This window comes from Oncorhynchus clarkii, chromosome 3, assembly GCF_045791955.1.
Source record: "Oncorhynchus clarkii lewisi isolate Uvic-CL-2024 chromosome 3, UVic_Ocla_1.0, whole genome shotgun sequence".
Lineage (NCBI taxonomy): Eukaryota > Metazoa > Chordata > Actinopteri > Salmoniformes > Salmonidae > Oncorhynchus > Oncorhynchus clarkii.
Window position 1 is genome coordinate 14,572,731 of NC_092149.1, and position 16,249 is coordinate 14,588,979.

The 16,249-nt window shown below is 43.5% G+C and overlaps 2 protein-coding genes across 2 annotated transcripts; both read left to right on the forward strand.

Moving 5' to 3' along the window:
- The first annotated feature begins 2,846 nt into the window (after window positions 1–2,846).
- LOC139406000 (myosin heavy chain, embryonic smooth muscle isoform-like) lies at window positions 2,847–6,626 on the forward strand. Its single transcript, XM_071148458.1, has 4 exons — window positions 2,847–2,999; window positions 3,842–4,014; window positions 4,165–4,224; window positions 6,125–6,626. The coding sequence occupies exons 1-4, from the start codon at window positions 2,847–2,849 to the stop codon at window positions 6,333–6,335; spliced, it is 597 nt and encodes a 198-aa protein (XP_071004559.1). The 3' UTR covers window positions 6,336–6,626.
- Window positions 6,627–14,878: 8,252 nt separating this feature from the next.
- On the forward strand, window positions 14,879–16,107 carry LOC139405742 (mpv17-like protein). The gene is made up of 4 exons (XM_071148164.1): window positions 14,879–15,299; window positions 15,531–15,601; window positions 15,690–15,719; window positions 15,973–16,107. Exons 1-4 carry the CDS (start codon window positions 14,879–14,881, stop codon window positions 16,105–16,107), a joined length of 657 nt encoding a protein of 218 aa, XP_071004265.1.
- The last annotated feature ends 142 nt before the right edge of the window (window positions 16,108–16,249 follow it).

A 16,249-nucleotide genomic window follows, 5' to 3' on the forward strand; every position in this document is an offset into this window, starting at 1 on the left:
CTTCTTCTCTCGCCTTGTTACTTCTTCTCTCGCCTTGTTCCTTTCGTCTCTCGCCTTGTTACTTCTTCTCTCGCCTTGTTACTTCTTCTCTCGCCTTGTTACTTCTTCTCTCGCATTGTTCCTTTCTTCTCTCGCCTTGTTCCTTTCTTCTCTCGCCTTGTTACTTTCTCTCTCGCCTTGTTACTTTCCTCTCTCGACTTGTTACTTATTCTCTCGCCTTGTTCCTTTCTTCTCTCGCCTTGTTCCTTCTTCTCTCGCCTTGTTCCTTTCTTCTCTCGTCTTGTTACTTCTTCTCTCGCCTTGTTACTTCTTCTCTCGCCTTGTTCCTTTCTTCTCTCGCCTTGTTCCTTTCTTCTTTCACCTTGTTACTTATTCTCTCGCCTTGTTCCTTTCTTCTTTCGCCTTGTTACTTCTTCTCTCGCCTTGTTCCTTTCTTCTCTCGCCTTGTTCCTTTCTTCTCTCGCCTTGTTACCTCTTCTCTCGCCTTGTTACTTTCCTCTCTCGCCTTGTTACTTCTTCTTTCGCCTTGTTCCTTTCTTCTCTCGCCTTGTTCCTTTCTTCTCTCGCCTTGTTACCTCTTCTCTCGCCTTGTTACTTTCTTCTCTCGCCTTGTTACTTTCCTCTCTCGACTTGTTACTTATTCTCTCGCCTTGTTCCTTTCTTCTCTCGCCTTGTTACTTCTTCTCGCCTTGTTACTTCTTCTCTCGCCTTGTTCCTTTCTTCTCTCTTATTCTCTCGTCTTGTTACTTCTTCTCTCGCCTTGTTACTTCTTCTCTCGCCTTGTTCCTTTCTTCTCTCGCCTTGTTCCTTTCTTCTTTCGCCTTGTTACTTATTCTCTCGCCTTGTTCCTTTCTTCTCTCGCCTTGTTACTTCTTCTCTCGCCTTGTTCCTTTCTTCTCTCGCCTTGTTCCTTTCCTCTCTCGCCTTGTTACTTCTTCTCTCGCCTTGTTACTTTCTCCTCCCGCCTTGTTACTTCTTCTCTCGCCTTGTTACTTCTTCTCTCGCCTTGTTACTTCTTCTTTCGCCTTGTTACTTTCTTTCTCGCCTTGTTACTTCTTCTCTCGCCTTGTTACTTATTCTCTCGCCTTGTTCCTTTCCTCTCTCGCCTTGTTACTTCTTCTCTCGCCTTGTTACTTCTTCTCTCGCCTTGTTACTTCTTCTCTCGCCTTGTTACTTCTTCTCTCGCCTTGTTACTTCTTCTCTCGCCTTGTTACTTCTTCTCTCGCCTTGTTACTTCTTCTCTCGCCTTGTTACTTCTTCTCTCGCCTTGTTACTTCTTCTCTCGCCTTGTTACTTTCCTCGCCTTGTTACTCGCCTTGTTACTTTCCTCTCTCGCCTTGTTACTTCTTCTCTCGCCTTGTTACTTTCTTCTCTCGCCTTGTTACTTCTTCTCTCTCTCGCCTTGTTCCTTCTTCTCTCGCCTTGTTCCTTTCCCTCTCTCGCCTTGTTCCTTTCCTCTCTCGCCTTGTTCCTTTCCTCTCTCGCCTTGTTCCTTTCCTCTCTCGCCTTGTTCCTTTCCTCTCTCGCCTTGTTCCTTTCCTCTCTCGCCTTGTTCCTTTCCTCTCTCGCCTTGTTCTTTCTCTCTCTTGTTACTTCTTTCTCGCCTTGTTACTTTCTCGCCTTGTTACTTCTTCTCTCGCCTTGTTACTTCTCCTCTCTCGCCTTGTTCCTTTCTTCTCTCGCCTTGTTCCTTTCCTCTCTCGCCTTGTTACCTTTCCTATCTCGCCTTGTTCCTTCTTCTCTCTCGCCTTGTTCCTTTCTTCTCTCGCCTTGCTACCTTTCTTCTCTCGCCTTGTTACTTTCTTCTCTTGTTCGCCTTGTTACTCTCGCCTTGTTACTTCTTCTCTCGCCTTGTTACTTCTTCTCTCGCCTTGTTACTTCTTCTCGCCTCTCTCGCCTTGTTACTTCTTCCTCGCCTCTCGCCTTGTTACTTCTTCTCTCGCCTTGTTACTTCTTCTCTCGCCTTGTTACTTCTTCTCTCGCCTTGTTCCTTCTTCTCGCCTTGTTACTCTCTCGCCTTGTTACTTCTTCTCTCGCCTTGTTACTTTCCTCTCTCGCCTTGTTACTTCTTCTCTCGCCTTGTTACTTTCCTCTCTCGCCTTGTTACTTCTTCTCTCGCCTTGTTACTTCTTCTCTCGCCTTGTTACTTCTTCTCTCGCCTTGTTCCTTCTTCTCTCTCGCCTTGCCTTGTTCCTTTCCTCTCTCGCCTTGTTCCTTTCGCTCTCGCCTTGTTCCTTTCCTCTCTCGCCTTGTTACTTCTTCTCTCGCCTTGTTACTTCTTCTCTCGCCTTGTTACTTCTTCTCTCTTGTTACTCGCCTTGTTACTTTCCTCTCTCGCCTTGTTACTTCTTCTCTCGCCTTGTTCCTTTCCTCTCTCGCCTTGTTACTTCTTCTCTCGCCTTGTTACTTCTTCTCTCGCCTTGTTACTTCTTCTCTCGCCTTGTTACTTTCTTCTCTCGCCTTGTTACTTCTTCTCTTCTTCTTCTCTCGCCTTGTTACTTTTCTTCCTCGCCTTGTTACTTCTTCTCTCGCCTTGTTACTTCTTCTCTCGCTTTACTTCTCTCTTTCCTTGTTACTTCTTCTCTCGCCTTGTTACTTTCTTCTCTCGCCTTGTTACTTCTTCTCTCGCCTTGTTACTTCTTCTCTCGCCTTGTTACTTTCTTCTCTCGCCTTGTTACTTCTTCTCTCGCCTTGTTACTTATTCTCTCGCCTTGTTACTTCTTCTCTCGCCTTGTTACTTTCCCCTCTCTTTCCTTCTCCTTCCATCCCCCTCTTCCCTTTCCTTCCCATCTCCTCCCTCTAACATCTAACTTCTTCCACTACTATTCTGACTGTATGTTCTGGGTATGGGGATAAAACATGCCTCACAGTCTATCTCCCCTCCCCCCAGAGAGCGAGCGACAGCCAACAAGCTGGTGAGGAAGACAGAGAAAAAACTGAAGGAGGTGTTGATGCAGGCAGAGGACGAGAGGAGACATGCAGACCAGTACAGAGAACAGGTACGAACCAGTACAGACCAGTACAGAGAACAAGTAAGTACCAGTACAGACCAGTACAGAGAACAAGTATGAACCAGTACAGACCAGTACAGAGAACAGGTATGAACCAGTACAGACCAGTACAGAGAACAGGTACGAACCAGTACAGAGAACAGGTATGAACCAGTACAGACCAGTACAGAGAACAGGTATGAACTAGAACAGACCAGTACAGAGAACAGTTACGTACCAGTACAGAGAACAGGTACCAACCAGTACAGACCAGCACAGAGAACAGGTATGAATCAGTACAGAGAACAGGTATGAACGGGTATGAAACAGGTATGAACTGGTATGAACCAGTACAGAGAACAGGTATGAACCAGTACAGACCAGTACAGAGAACAGGTACGAACCAATACAGACCAGTACAGAGAACAGGTACGAACCAGTACAGACCAGTCCAGAGAACAGGTATGAAACCTCTTGATGGAGAGATACAGTAGGGTGTGTTTTCATCCCAAAAGGAGTGGTTGGTCCTGCTAATCCCAATCCTAATCTAATCCAGCCCTGGCACCAGGGGAAGGTAGTTGGTTATCTCCTCCCAAATTATACCTAACAAAATAATCCCTCTACAGTGTAGAGGTAGTGATACTGACCCCCTCTCAAAAATCATCTAGAATTTAATCTGTGGGATGTAATCCCAGTCCTCGTGTTCTGTGCTTAATCTGGCCAACTGTCTCCCTCTGGCCCTCTCTGATACCCTTTCCCCCTTCTTCTATTGTCTTCTCCTCTTCCACTTGAACCATTCTCTTCATCTCTCTCACTCCCTCTACACCCTTCCCCCTCCCTCCTCTCTCCAGTTGGATAAGTCTATGGGCCGGCTGAGGCAGCTGAAGAGGCAGCTCGAGGAGGTGGAGGAGGATAACTCTCGTTCCAACGCCCAGAGACGTAAACTGCAGAGAGAGATGGAGGAGCTGACTGACAGCTCCCAGAGCATGACCCGCGAGATCACCGCTCTACGCAGCCACCTCAGGTAATACTACCACTGTGTGTGTGTGTGTGTGTGTGTGTGTGTAATCTGAGTGACCCTCCCAGTTCCATTGCCACCTACTACCACCATGTTGTATTATTGCATGTTGTTTCTTCCATTGACCTCATCTAATACTGACACACTGTCCATCAGTCTGCCTCACACTCCACTCCATCCACTCAGCATCACCACATCTGAACGGAAACCAGAGAAGTAGGTCTGTGTGTGCGTGCGTGTGCAATTCATTAAGTTAAGATTTCTGTTAGTTGTGTGGACTACAGTATATTTTAAACTGAGGAAATACTGTCCTCTCATTAGTTTGATGTCTCAGGGGTTTAGTAACCTTTATAACACAAGAGGGCTCTTGTCTTTCCAGTCCCTCATAGAGACATATCAGATATACACTTCAGAAAGTAGACCCCTTCCCTTTTTCCACATTTTGTTACGTTACAGACTTATTCTACAATATATTTTTTTTTATTCATCAATCTACACACAATACCCCATAATGACAAAGTAAAAAAAAATGTTTGCTAATTTAATAAAAATAAACAGAAATACCTTATTTACGTAACTATTCAAACCCTTTGCTATTAAACTCGAAATTGAGCTCAGGTGCATCCTGTTTCCATTGATCATTCTTGAGATGTTTCTACAACTTGATTGGATGCCACCTGTGGTAAATTCAATTGATTGGACATTATTTGGTAAGGCACACACCTGTCTATATAAGGTCTCAGTTGACAGTGCATGTCAGAGGAAAAACCAAGCCATGGGGTTGAAGGAATTGTCCGGAGAGCTCCGAGACAAGATTGTGTCGAGGCACAGATCTGGGGAAGCGTACTAAAAAATGGAAGAAGTTTAGAACCAACAAGACTCTTCCTAGAGCTAGCCAACCAGCCATACTGAGCAATCTGAGGAGAAGAGCCTTGGTCAGGAAGGTGACCAAGAACCCGATGGTCACTTTGACAGAGCTCTAGAGTATTTCTGTGGAGATGGGAGAACCTTCCAGGACAACCATCTCTGCAGCACTCCATCAATCAGGCCTTTATGGTGGATTGGCCAGACGGAAGCCACTCCTCAGTAAAAGGCACATGACAGCATGCTTGGAGTTTGCCAAAAGGCACCTAAAGACTCTCAGACAATGAGAAACTATCATGACACAAGGCGAGACCCAGATGCAGACACAGGAGGCAGATGGTTGGAGTCTTACAATATTTATTAATCCAAAAGGGGGAAGGCAAGAGAATGGTCATGGACAGGGATAAGGTCAAAACCACTTCAGTGTCCAAACGGTACCGAAGGGCAGGCAGAGTCAAGGTCAGGGCAGACAGGATGATCAGGCAGGCGGGAAAGTAGTCCAGAGTCAGGCAGGGGTCAGAACCGGGAAGACTATCAAAAAGAGACAAAAAGAGAATAGGAAAAGGAGTACGGGCAAAACACGCTGGTTGACTTGACTAACATACAAGACAAACTGGTACAGAGAGACAGGAAACACAGGGATAAATACACTGGCACAGAGAGACAGGAAACACAGGGATAAATACACTGTGGAAAATAAGCGATACCTAGAGATAATAACAGGAACAGGTGAAACAGATCAGGGCGTGACAGAATAAGGTTCTCTGGTCTGAGGAAACCAAGATTGCACTCTGGCCTGAATGCCAAGTGTTACTTCTGGAGGAAACCTGGCACCATCCCTACGGTGAAGCATGGTGGTGGCAGCATCATGCTGTGGGGAAAATGTTCATCAGCAGGGACTGGGAGACTAGTCAGGATCGAGTGAAAGATGTACAGAAAGATCTGTGATGAAAACAAAGCTCTGAGTAAAGGGACTGAATACTTATGTAAATGTGATATTTCAGTTTTACATTTTTGAATAAAAGTTTTAAATTTATAAAAACCTGTTTTTGCTATGTCATTATTATTATAGTATTGTGTGTCGATTGATGAGTGAAAGAATTGGTTTAATCCATTTTTACAATAAGGCTGTAATGTAACAAAATGTGGAAAAAGGTCAAGGGATCTGAATACTTTCTGAATGCACTGTATGAACCCTCCCTTTATCTCCTCTCCATCTCCATGACCCTCTCTACCACCTCTCTCCCGCCAGGCGTGCTCCGATGCCCCTTGGGATGCGCTCAGGTCGCAGGGCGTTGGTGGATGATCTGTCGTGTGAGAACTCTGACTCGGAGGAGCCCCCCCCCTCCCCGACTCCTTCTTCTGGTACTGGCCCCGGAACTGGCCCCGGCACCCCCACACCCCCCTCTGAAAACAACAGTCTAGGACCCCCCCCACCATACAGCCTCAACGACACTGAGTAACACACACACAAACACACACGCATACATACAGATACATACTCACACAGACACATAGGCCTGCATACATGTATATGTACACATAGGCCTGCATACATGTATATGTACACATAGACCTGCATACATGTATATGTACATACAAATACACCCTCACATAGACTGACCTACTGATCCTGCACTTTTTTTAACTCTTTGCTCTGCAGTCCAAACTAGAACAGAGAGCATACACACACACTCACACACACACACTCTCTCTCTCTCTCTCACTCTCACTCTCACTCTCACTCTCACTCTCACACAATTTAATGGGGGAAGAAGATTTGTTGATGATTCGTGAGCAAGAATATGGACTGTAATCTCACTGGGGGGAACTTCCTCTCCCAGAAATCTGAGGGAAAGTGAAATATATCATCATAGCCATGTTCTATTATTATGATACTGTATTATGATTCAAATGGCAGAAGTAAGATGGCTACTGGCCACTATCAATGTAAGGCCATGTTTAACCCTTTGAGGAACTCTGACAATATTCCGCCTGTGTTTAGCGTTCTAGTTGAGGACATCGCAAAGGGCTGCTAAATGTTCTAGAATGCTGTAGAATCCTGGAATAAAACACTCCGAATAATGTTCCACTCCTCAAAGGGTTAATGACAATCTGCATGTTTGGGAAGACATTTTGCAAGACTAGAGAAACACGCACACACACTCACACACACACACACATACAGGGGACTGATTCATGTTTCTATGTATGTAGTCCCTCTGTCAGTGTGTGTCTTGGAAAAGGTAATCGCTCATTGACTGCTAGTGTGAAAGACAGCTGATATGCTCTTCTGTCTTTTAACAAGCCTGGGAGAAGCTCCCATGAGTTGTTTATCTTTCCAGCTCTCACTCTCACTGAATTTCAATTTAAGGCCAAGTTATTATTTTTAAAATTATTTTAGAAAACAAACAGAATGTCTGTGAAGTATTTTAGGATATATTACTAATTTGTTTGTAGTTTGAATTAGGTCATATATGGGGGAAATATCAATCAGGGAAGAGGGTTAATAAGTGAGAGAGAAAAAATGAAAAATGATAATCAACCTTGCTGTTGTATGCACAATGAAGAATGAAGCCAGCGTCAAGTTTCTATAAAAAAAGACTGATGATATTTCACCTCATCATCACACATACTGTTGAAACTGGCTAGGGCATAAACACCGGCATCATCGTAGACCTTATCAATCCATCTTATGATTGTCATAAGATGATGAAATGTTGCTATCTTTTGTCATGAGAAGCGATGACAACCAAACATGCTGTTGCAGTTGCATCAAACACTATTGCAAAACGAACCATGCAGTCTGTCTTCGGTGCTGTGCTCTGATCTGGGTTATCTAGACATTCATTGACCTTTTTGGATTGAGACAGATAGGTAGTTACTGTAGTTAGGCCAATGGATTGCATAGGTAGGTATACAGTAGGTAGATACAGTAGATAGATAGATACAGTAGGTAGATAGATACAGTAGATAGATAGATACAGTAGGTAGATAGATACAGTAGATAGATAGATACAGTAGGTAGATAGTTTCTTTAAGTTTTTAACATATCGCTACTTATAAATACAGGCAGTTGAATCTATGTCATTTATATCAGTCTGAATATGAGCAAAATCCTCCATTATTTATTGCCACTGGTTGTTTTTTGTATTGTTTCCAGTCTGTTCAGACATAGTAGATGGTAGATGGTAGATGGCATACTGGTATGGTATCACTGGCACTGATGGAAAGGAAGGCAGGGCCTCACACATACTGTAACCATGGCAATAGAGAGAGGTTAAGAACAGAATCACAATTACTAGGTAGATTGTGGTTAACAACATCTGTCTATCTATGTAGACTTGTGTTGTTGAATAATTCCTGGATGGGGTATTGGTTGTTCTATTTGACAGTGTATCAGGATGTTAGGGAAGTTTGTAGGTCTTGGTTAGTAGGGAATGCACTGGAAATATATAGGACAGAGAGATGACAGACATTTAAGACAGTAACCAACACTACATCAGAACTCACCTGTGGAGCAGGACACTGGAATCTCTTACACAGAACAGGAACATGTGAAAATTGAGGACGTAATGTTGGTGTTTTGAGACTGCTAGTCATTCTCAACATATCATAAGCATCCATATCTTTTGTGTTTATCAAACAGACATATTGTACATTGTAATATTGTTTTTTTAAATTCATTCATTGTGTAATATATTTATGGAACAAAGCTTTTGTGTTTAACCAAATGGTGGGCGTATGGATGAGAAAAGGGACTTATTGTATACGTAGTAGAATAGAATAGATTCAAGTAGAGTAGTAGGGCGGAGACTGGTTGGAGGAATTTCCACTGTAATCCATAGAACTACCCTCTGGAATAACAGACCAAAGTGGAGGTATTTTTCCAGCAACTTCCGTTGAGTTCATTGTCTTCAGATCTGTCCTATGAAGCACCAAGAAAACCCTGTTTCTACCCAGAATTTCTGTATAGATCATTCTAGAACAGTAACGCTCTAGGCTTCCTTCCCCTTATATCATAATAGTGTTTTTGCGGAAGTCATAAGGGGTCGAATCTTCCAAAGTGTTGTCTTTTCATTAAGTGACAGACAGGGAGATTTCTAGCCAGTTAGAAGATATGGTTTTAGAGGATACATGCCCCGCCCCCTTTAATCTCCAACATTCACCATTCATTCAAGTTTAACAAGTGCAAAGCCTTTTTGTTAGTGTATGTTGTTTATATTTGAACTCCTCTCAGCCCCAGAACCTCTCTGCCTGACACAGCAGAAGTCTGTACAGAGAATAAATATCCTGTCCACATACTGTTCTTACAGACACACGACACCTTGACATAGGGACGTTTCGCTGCTCAGTCTAGTTAAACACTACGTATTTGCATGGCGGTGCATTCCATTGATTATAGCATTGGCCGCATATAGTCTCCCGGTTGTCTGCTCTTGTACAAGGAAGAGTATTTATCTCCCTCCACATAAGACTAGGACATTCCCCTTGAAAAGCATGCAGGGTTGAACAACTAAAAGGTTGTTTAAAGAGAAAAGTTACAGTTCCCCATCATTATCTCATGCCAAGCTTGACACAGTGGAGAGCAAAGTTACAGTTCCCCATCATTATCTCATGCCAAGCTTGATGCAGTGGAGAGCAAAGTTACAGTTCCCCATCATTATCTCATGTTAAGCTTGACACAGTGGAGAGAAAAGTTACAGTTCCCCATCATTATCTCATGCCAAGCTTGACTCTGTGGAGAGCAAACCAAGATCCATTTGGATCATTTTCATGACAGTACTATAGAAACAGTCAGATCTTCAGAACTAGCAGCCTAATGAGGACATGGGATCTTTGAATTAACAATGAGTTCTATTAGTATTTGATTACAGAAAAAATGATGACATGTATTTGGTCTTTTTTTTCTTCCTCTTCATGTGATTTATTTGGCAAAATGTACTTTTTTTGTAAGTTACTGTAAATGCTGCACTTTACATATGCACCAATAGAGGGCAGACTCCGGCAGTATCAGTGGCTGGCATTGGTTCACAGTCAGTCCCATCTCTCTGGAGATGATGCAGATTTTATATGTAAATCTAACTGATTTGTCAAAGATCTGAGCAGATGTTTTAAATGTTATTTGGATGCAAACTGTCACTTTAAAGTTGTGAAAATTTAGATCACTACATTTTAAAATATCTAGGTTTGGTCTTCAGGGGAAGTAGTAGGAAGGTTGGTTTGAGGTTAAAGGTTGAAGGCTGACCCCTGGAATGTGATCAGAGAACTGAAGTGTCTGTGCCTCTGTAGAGACCGGTGCTTTTTCAAAGGTGTTATAATTTTGTTGATTTTATTTATTTTATGGCTTCTGTGGAAATTGAACATTTTGGAAATGTGTTGTTTATTATCATTTTTTTGTTGATGATGTAATTATAAAACATATCTGACTGGGGTGAACTTTAATATATGTTGTTGGTTTTGACATTTTGTGTGTTTCAATTTGTTAAATGTACACATTTACTGTAATTTAATGTAAGGAGAGACTAACACTGACTTATTTAATTACGTTTCACCATTTATCAATAAGTTAACATTACACACATAAAGAAGTGAATACAGTAATACAGTCAAACCACAATAGATCATTTATAAGGTGAAGTATCATTCCCCCTTTTTAGTGGCACTGCAGGGAATTTGGGCAGTAGCGGGACCCACTACTCACACTGATGGGCCCCCATGATATCAGTGAACAGCCAATCATCTTCCAGGGGCGGGGTCAGAACCTGATGTGGATGAGGGGTGTGAACTGGGGCCGGGAAGGATCTGGCCACTCCCTCAAAGGGAATACAACTCTGATTCATATCATCATTCACCAATGAGAAGGTACCATCTTGTTGGGGACAAGACCTCTGAAGGATGTTGGGGTCTGGGAAGTCACAATGGTAGCCTACAGAGGTGGACAGTTGGTTTGGGTTAATATTGAAACATGTGAACTGCCTATCTGTACCTTGTCTTCCCACAGCACTCTCCAACATACACTGTGAGCTGCCTTGGCCACTAATGAAGTCTCTTATGGCTGTTACTGGATCGATAGAACATCCGTATCCAGATCCGTATTCATACTGCCCTCCATCACAGTCAATCCTCTCCATCTCAGATCTACCGTCACTCCTGCTGCTGCTGGTGTGGAGCATCAACTTCTCTATGAAACTTTCAGATTGGTTCAGATACGTGATGTCATCAACGTGTGCCTTATCACCTAGGCTCCTCTCATCACCAGGATACCCCCAGATTGTCTCTAGATGGGCCGGAGGGTCCCCATCATTCTGTGGTTCAACCTCTGAGTCCCACAGGCTCAACATGTCCATTCTCTGGCTCTCCACTGTGTCACTGTCTGACATATTGTTTTGGGACTGGAAGCAAGCGGAGTTGTCTGCGACCGTTGTGACCCCAAAATCACAGGAATCTAGGGACAGAGGGGAGAGTCCGGGAGAGAGGGGTGTTGGGTTGAAAGTTGAGGTATCCAAGTTTAAAGGTAGGGCCCTCTGGTTTTGAGTTGGGGCCGTGATATTTGAATTTGAGTCGTGTCTGAGTTGTGTTTCATATTTCTCTCTAATGCTGTCTATCCAGCTATAAAGGCTCTCCTCTGAAGTGACATCACAACTGAAGGGTTCTGTGTGAAAGTGTTCCTCCTCTTGTTCTAAGACAATGGTTTTCTCTGATGTTATGGATGATCTATAGTCAGTTTGATTTTCTGTTCTGCCCCACTGTTTATGAGTCGTTTGGTATGTTCCTTTACTTGGAGTGTTGCTGTTGGACTGGTCCATTTGGAGATGTTTGGGGTTGAGTCTCCTCCATTGGTCTCCAGGGTCTTTCTGTTCTGTTGCAAGGGCTTCAGTTTCATGTGAACAAAGGCAAAGGTTTGCTTCTGCACTTACAGGAGCTGGAGAGGAGTCTGAGTCAACATGTGGGTTCATTCAGACGGAGGAGAAAGGACAAAATGTGAAGATAAGTATAAACATCATAGGAGCCCAGTTTGCTTAATTTATGCATCAAGTTACTTGGATGATTAAAGAGAGAATACCTTCTTTAGAGGTGCTGTTAGATTGGTCAGTGGTTATTGGCTGTCGTGATGGGGAAGGTGTGTCGCTATTCGCTACCTCCGTTGAGAAGAGGACAGACACAAGCTGGTGATTGGCTGCCTCTATCTCTGCAAACTTCCTGTTTGAGAGAAGGGGCAGTATAACATTTCAGTTTAAGGCATCTTATAATGGCACTCACTCTCACCAGAAACACATACGGTACACACACACCTCTGGATCATGTTGTGTAGGAAGCGCCGGTGGTTGACTTGACGTTTGGATGGCCTGTTCTTCCTTGGTCTCTGGAGTGTCCGCATCATGTGGCCTGCTGCTGATGTTACAAAGGTAAAGAGGTCGCGACCCCAGGGAACACCTCGCTCCACCCTGGGTTCAAAGGTCACAGAGTTGGATGGACGCATGGCTGGAAGGAGGAGAAGGGAGGAGAGGAGTAACAGGTCTGGGGTGTTAATCGGGGATGTGGTGAGAGAGAAGGATGAGGTGGGAGGGGTAACAGAGGTATCAACATTAGGAGAGGGGGATAAGGTCAAATATGAGTTTCCCTAAGTCCAAAGACATTTCTTGTGAGCTTCCCACCATATGGGAGCATATACCACTAGAAGTGGCAGTAGATATTACTTGTAACAGAACCATTGAAATGTGGGAAACTCGTCGTGTAATCTTGAAGGCCTATCTACAATGTCTAAGTTAGAATTATTCAGTTTCACATTTTCAGTGGAACACCAGAATGCAACAACAACAACAAAAATGTCAACCTACATGAGACATGAAATCTGTTGCCACAATTGTGAAACTACAACAACTTCACTAAGTCTTAAACTGACCTACAGAAACAAAACCCACACAAGTGGGCTGGGCACTCCTGTAACATATTAGGGTATCCCATAATTGTTCAGATATTACATTGGTTTAAAACAATAACCAAAACCTTCTAATAATTGGTCCAGCCGACTATTCTGTCCAAGGTGTAATTGGAATGATTAAATAATGGTCATTTAGCAGACAGAATAACGGTCCATGCAAGAATCAAACCCATAACATTAGGGATGCCAGCATCATTCTCCAACAAGCTGGACCAGTAAAACCACTTATTAAACAAAAACTATTCTACAATATAGAACAATACAAAGAAAACTCACCTTGGCACTGCTGTGGCTATCTCTAGCTCTGTAGACGGACTCCCAATAATGTGTCAGAAAGACAGGTTGAGGTACAGATAGAGAGAGAGGTGGGGTTTCGTGGTTGATTGTGTGTGTGTGTGTGTGTGTATGTGTCACACATCAATCGCCTGCTCTGAGACAGAGCAGCCCGACAAATGAAGAGTGGCTGGGGAAGTGAGGGATGAGAGACAGAGACAAGAAAGAGGGCAATTATCTGAGAAGTCAACTGCTTGTAGAAGCGTAGGCGCACATCTCCATTGTGAGGAACACTAAAGGCAGCTTGTTAACTACTGAAAGACACAACGCACCAGTTGAGGTACTTAACAAGCTGTTCATTATCACATTTTCTGAGCTCAGAGCTGAGGTGGTTGCTAATGGCACATTGCCCTTGAGGGTCTGCAGAGGTCTGTCCTAGCACTCTATTTTACATATCTATGGCAGCACAGCGAATGAATAGACTATCCTCACTGCATAACGAAATAACGGGTAGTGTGTGTGTTATTTCAAATAGGAAAATCTATAGGCCTCCATCCCAAAGTGGAAGCGGAAATGATTGCCACCATCTTATTCCATGTAATTTCGAGTTTGGGGTGAACTATTCCTTTAAATATATACACTGTGCTTATCATTGTAAATTCAACTTACCACGGGTAACCAAAGGAGGGAAGTGTGGTTTCAGGAGTGGCATCTATTTTTAGTGCAGCCACATGCGTGAGACCAGGGTCTACTCTGCCTTTGAGAAACGGAATGTTGGTATAGATTTGCTGACTTATACTGTGGACCATTACTTTGGTAAGTGACATCACCCATAACCCTTTTCCAGCAGTAAAGAGTAGGAGTGTGGATCGTTGTTGTCACTATTGGCAGTTTTGCCAAGTAGCCACATACACATGGCTGTGGCAATGAATGGGAATGTGTTGAGAAACGTAATACCATTCTCCCACCAAAGTCAGTTATAAACACACACTATCTGAGAGCATCAGTCAAATGTCCTGCATTTAATAGGCTAGTACAGTAGGCTACTTTAGAAGCATAGTGGTAGTAGCACTGTAGTAATACTGTATTTAGGTTGATTGGTGGTATTGTACCAGTATGACAACTCTTGCTATTCATCAGATCTGTCTAATTCATGTTCTGAACACTACATTCTGTATCCCTCTAGCTCTTTTTCTCCATGTATCCATTCACTCTCCCTCCTGCTTTCCCCATCTGTGCTTTTCTCACATGCTTTCATTGCAAAAGAAGGCTACTAGGTAAAGCCTTATCACACTCCCTCTGACAGAACTTTGACCACCCAAGCAGACCTCTCTGACCTCTGAGAACCTGCCTCTTATTGGCTGAGAATTCCATTGACCCACCCTTCCGTGTCCTCCAGCAGCTAGCACTGTGAATCTTGTGCCTCTGCCACTGCTGTGTTCCAAGCGGTGGATGAGACAGCTAAGTTGTAAGGTAAGTTGTCTCTCTCTTTGCCTAAAGCAAGGAGTCAGAGCTCAATTTGACAAGGCAAAACAACAAGATTATTTTGTTTAATTTATCTATCATAGCCCACTGGCTTTGAGGATTGGGTGGGACCTTAGGAAATATAATGTAATGAAATCAAAAGTTCACTTTTATCCAAAATAAAATGATCAGTGAATCTAGCTTGTGATGCTGATAGCCTATAAGTAAGTGTAATATAATTCATTAGTCATAAGGAAAGTTTTCTTTCTTATTCTTATTCCATAATGTTAACACTTTGTTTCTCCCCTGAATTCACCAGTAACCATGAGTCGAGCCTGGGCCTTGTTTAAGGCCCACCCCTACATCAGCAATGTGGTCGAATACACAACCCTGTTCGCATCCGCGGACCTCATACAGCAAAGCATGCTTGGAGGGAAACAGAGTGGAGGATTAAACACAGACAAGGGAACACACACCATCCATGACTCAGAGGGGGCCAAGCTTAACATGGAGGGAACCAATATTTCCACTGGTACTAAAAGTGTCACAACATGGGCTGATATTGACTGGTCCCAGACCGCACGAGTGGCCTTTGTTGGGTTCTGTTTCCATGCCAATTTCAACTACCATTGGCTGAAGGGGCTGGAGAGGATGTTGCCAGGGGGAGGGGCCAAAAGGGTGTCAGGGAAGGTAGTGCTGGATCAACTGGTTGCTGCCCCCGCTACTATCAGTGCCTTCTTCATAGGTGTGTGTGTGTGTGTGTGTGTGTGTGTGTGTGTGTGTGTGTGTGTGTGTGTGTGTGTGTGTGTGTGCGTGTGTGTGTGTGTGTGTGTGTGTGTGTGTGTGTGTGTGTGTGTGTGTGGCTGAGGAGTAAGTTTCACACATCCCCAAGTGCTACACGTGTGTGTTGGTGTGATATAACTTTCAATGTGTAAGGCTTAAACATTGTTCTATAATATGAGTTACTCTTTTTAAGGTCTTAGTGTATTAGAAAACAAAGAGGACCCATTGGAAAACTGGAGGGAGAAATTCTGGACTTCATACAAGGTAAGGATGCAGAGCATGAATTAGTTGCTGAAGGAAGAGAGGAAAGTCTAGGTCACCTGTCTCCCTCTCATTTTGTTGGGTATGACAGACTGGAGTGGTCTACTGGTCAACAATGCAGGTAGAAACAATAACACATAATATGCATACACACACACTCACTGATTTTCTCTCTCTCTCTCTCTCTCTCTCTCTCTCTCTCTCTCTCTCTCTCTCTCTCTCTCTCTCTCTCTCTCTCTCTCTCTCTCTCTCTCTCTCTCTCTCTCTCTCTCTCTCTCTCTCTCTCTCTCTCTCTCTCTCTCTCTCTCTCTCTCTCTCTCTCTCTCTCTCTCTCTCTCTCTCTCTTTCTCTCTCTCTCTCTCTCTCTCTCTCAGGCATTGAATTTCTCCCTGGTTCCCCCAGTTGCTCATACAGTGTTTGTGGGTGGCATCACGCTGGTGTGGACAGTATTCCTGTGCCATTTCAGACAGCAGAAAGATGATACACAAACCAAACCCCCCTCTCACTGATATGGATGTTATTGGATGAGCTGTGTGATGACAAAATTGTGACAACTATTTCATTGAATAGCTTTTATGTGCTGCACGCTTATAACTTGATTAAAGTAGTTATTTTAAAGAATGTGTTTTTCATCTTTGCATGATGGCAAGG

Bases quoted from the DNA above. Each gene is read 5' to 3' on its own strand.
- LOC139405742 (XM_071148164.1), top strand. From the start codon at position 14,879: ATGAGTCGAGCCTGGGCCTTGTTTAAGGCCCACCCCTACATCAGCAAT. The intron at 15,300-15,530 runs GTGTGTGTGTGT...ACTCTTTTTAAG, and splicing joins TATCAGTGCCTTCTTCATAG to GTCTTAGTGTATTAGAAAAC. The intron at 15,602-15,689 runs GTAAGGATGCAG...TGGGTATGACAG, and splicing joins AATTCTGGACTTCATACAAG to ACTGGAGTGGTCTACTGGTC.
- LOC139406000 (XM_071148458.1), top strand. From the start codon at position 2,847: ATGGGGATAAAACATGCCTCACAGTCTATCTCCCCTCCCCCCAGAGAG. The intron at 4,015-4,164 runs GTAATACTACCA...ACTGTCCATCAG, and splicing joins GCTCTACGCAGCCACCTCAG to TCTGCCTCACACTCCACTCC. The intron at 4,225-6,124 runs GTAGGTCTGTGT...CTCTCCCGCCAG, and splicing joins TCTGAACGGAAACCAGAGAA to GCGTGCTCCGATGCCCCTTG.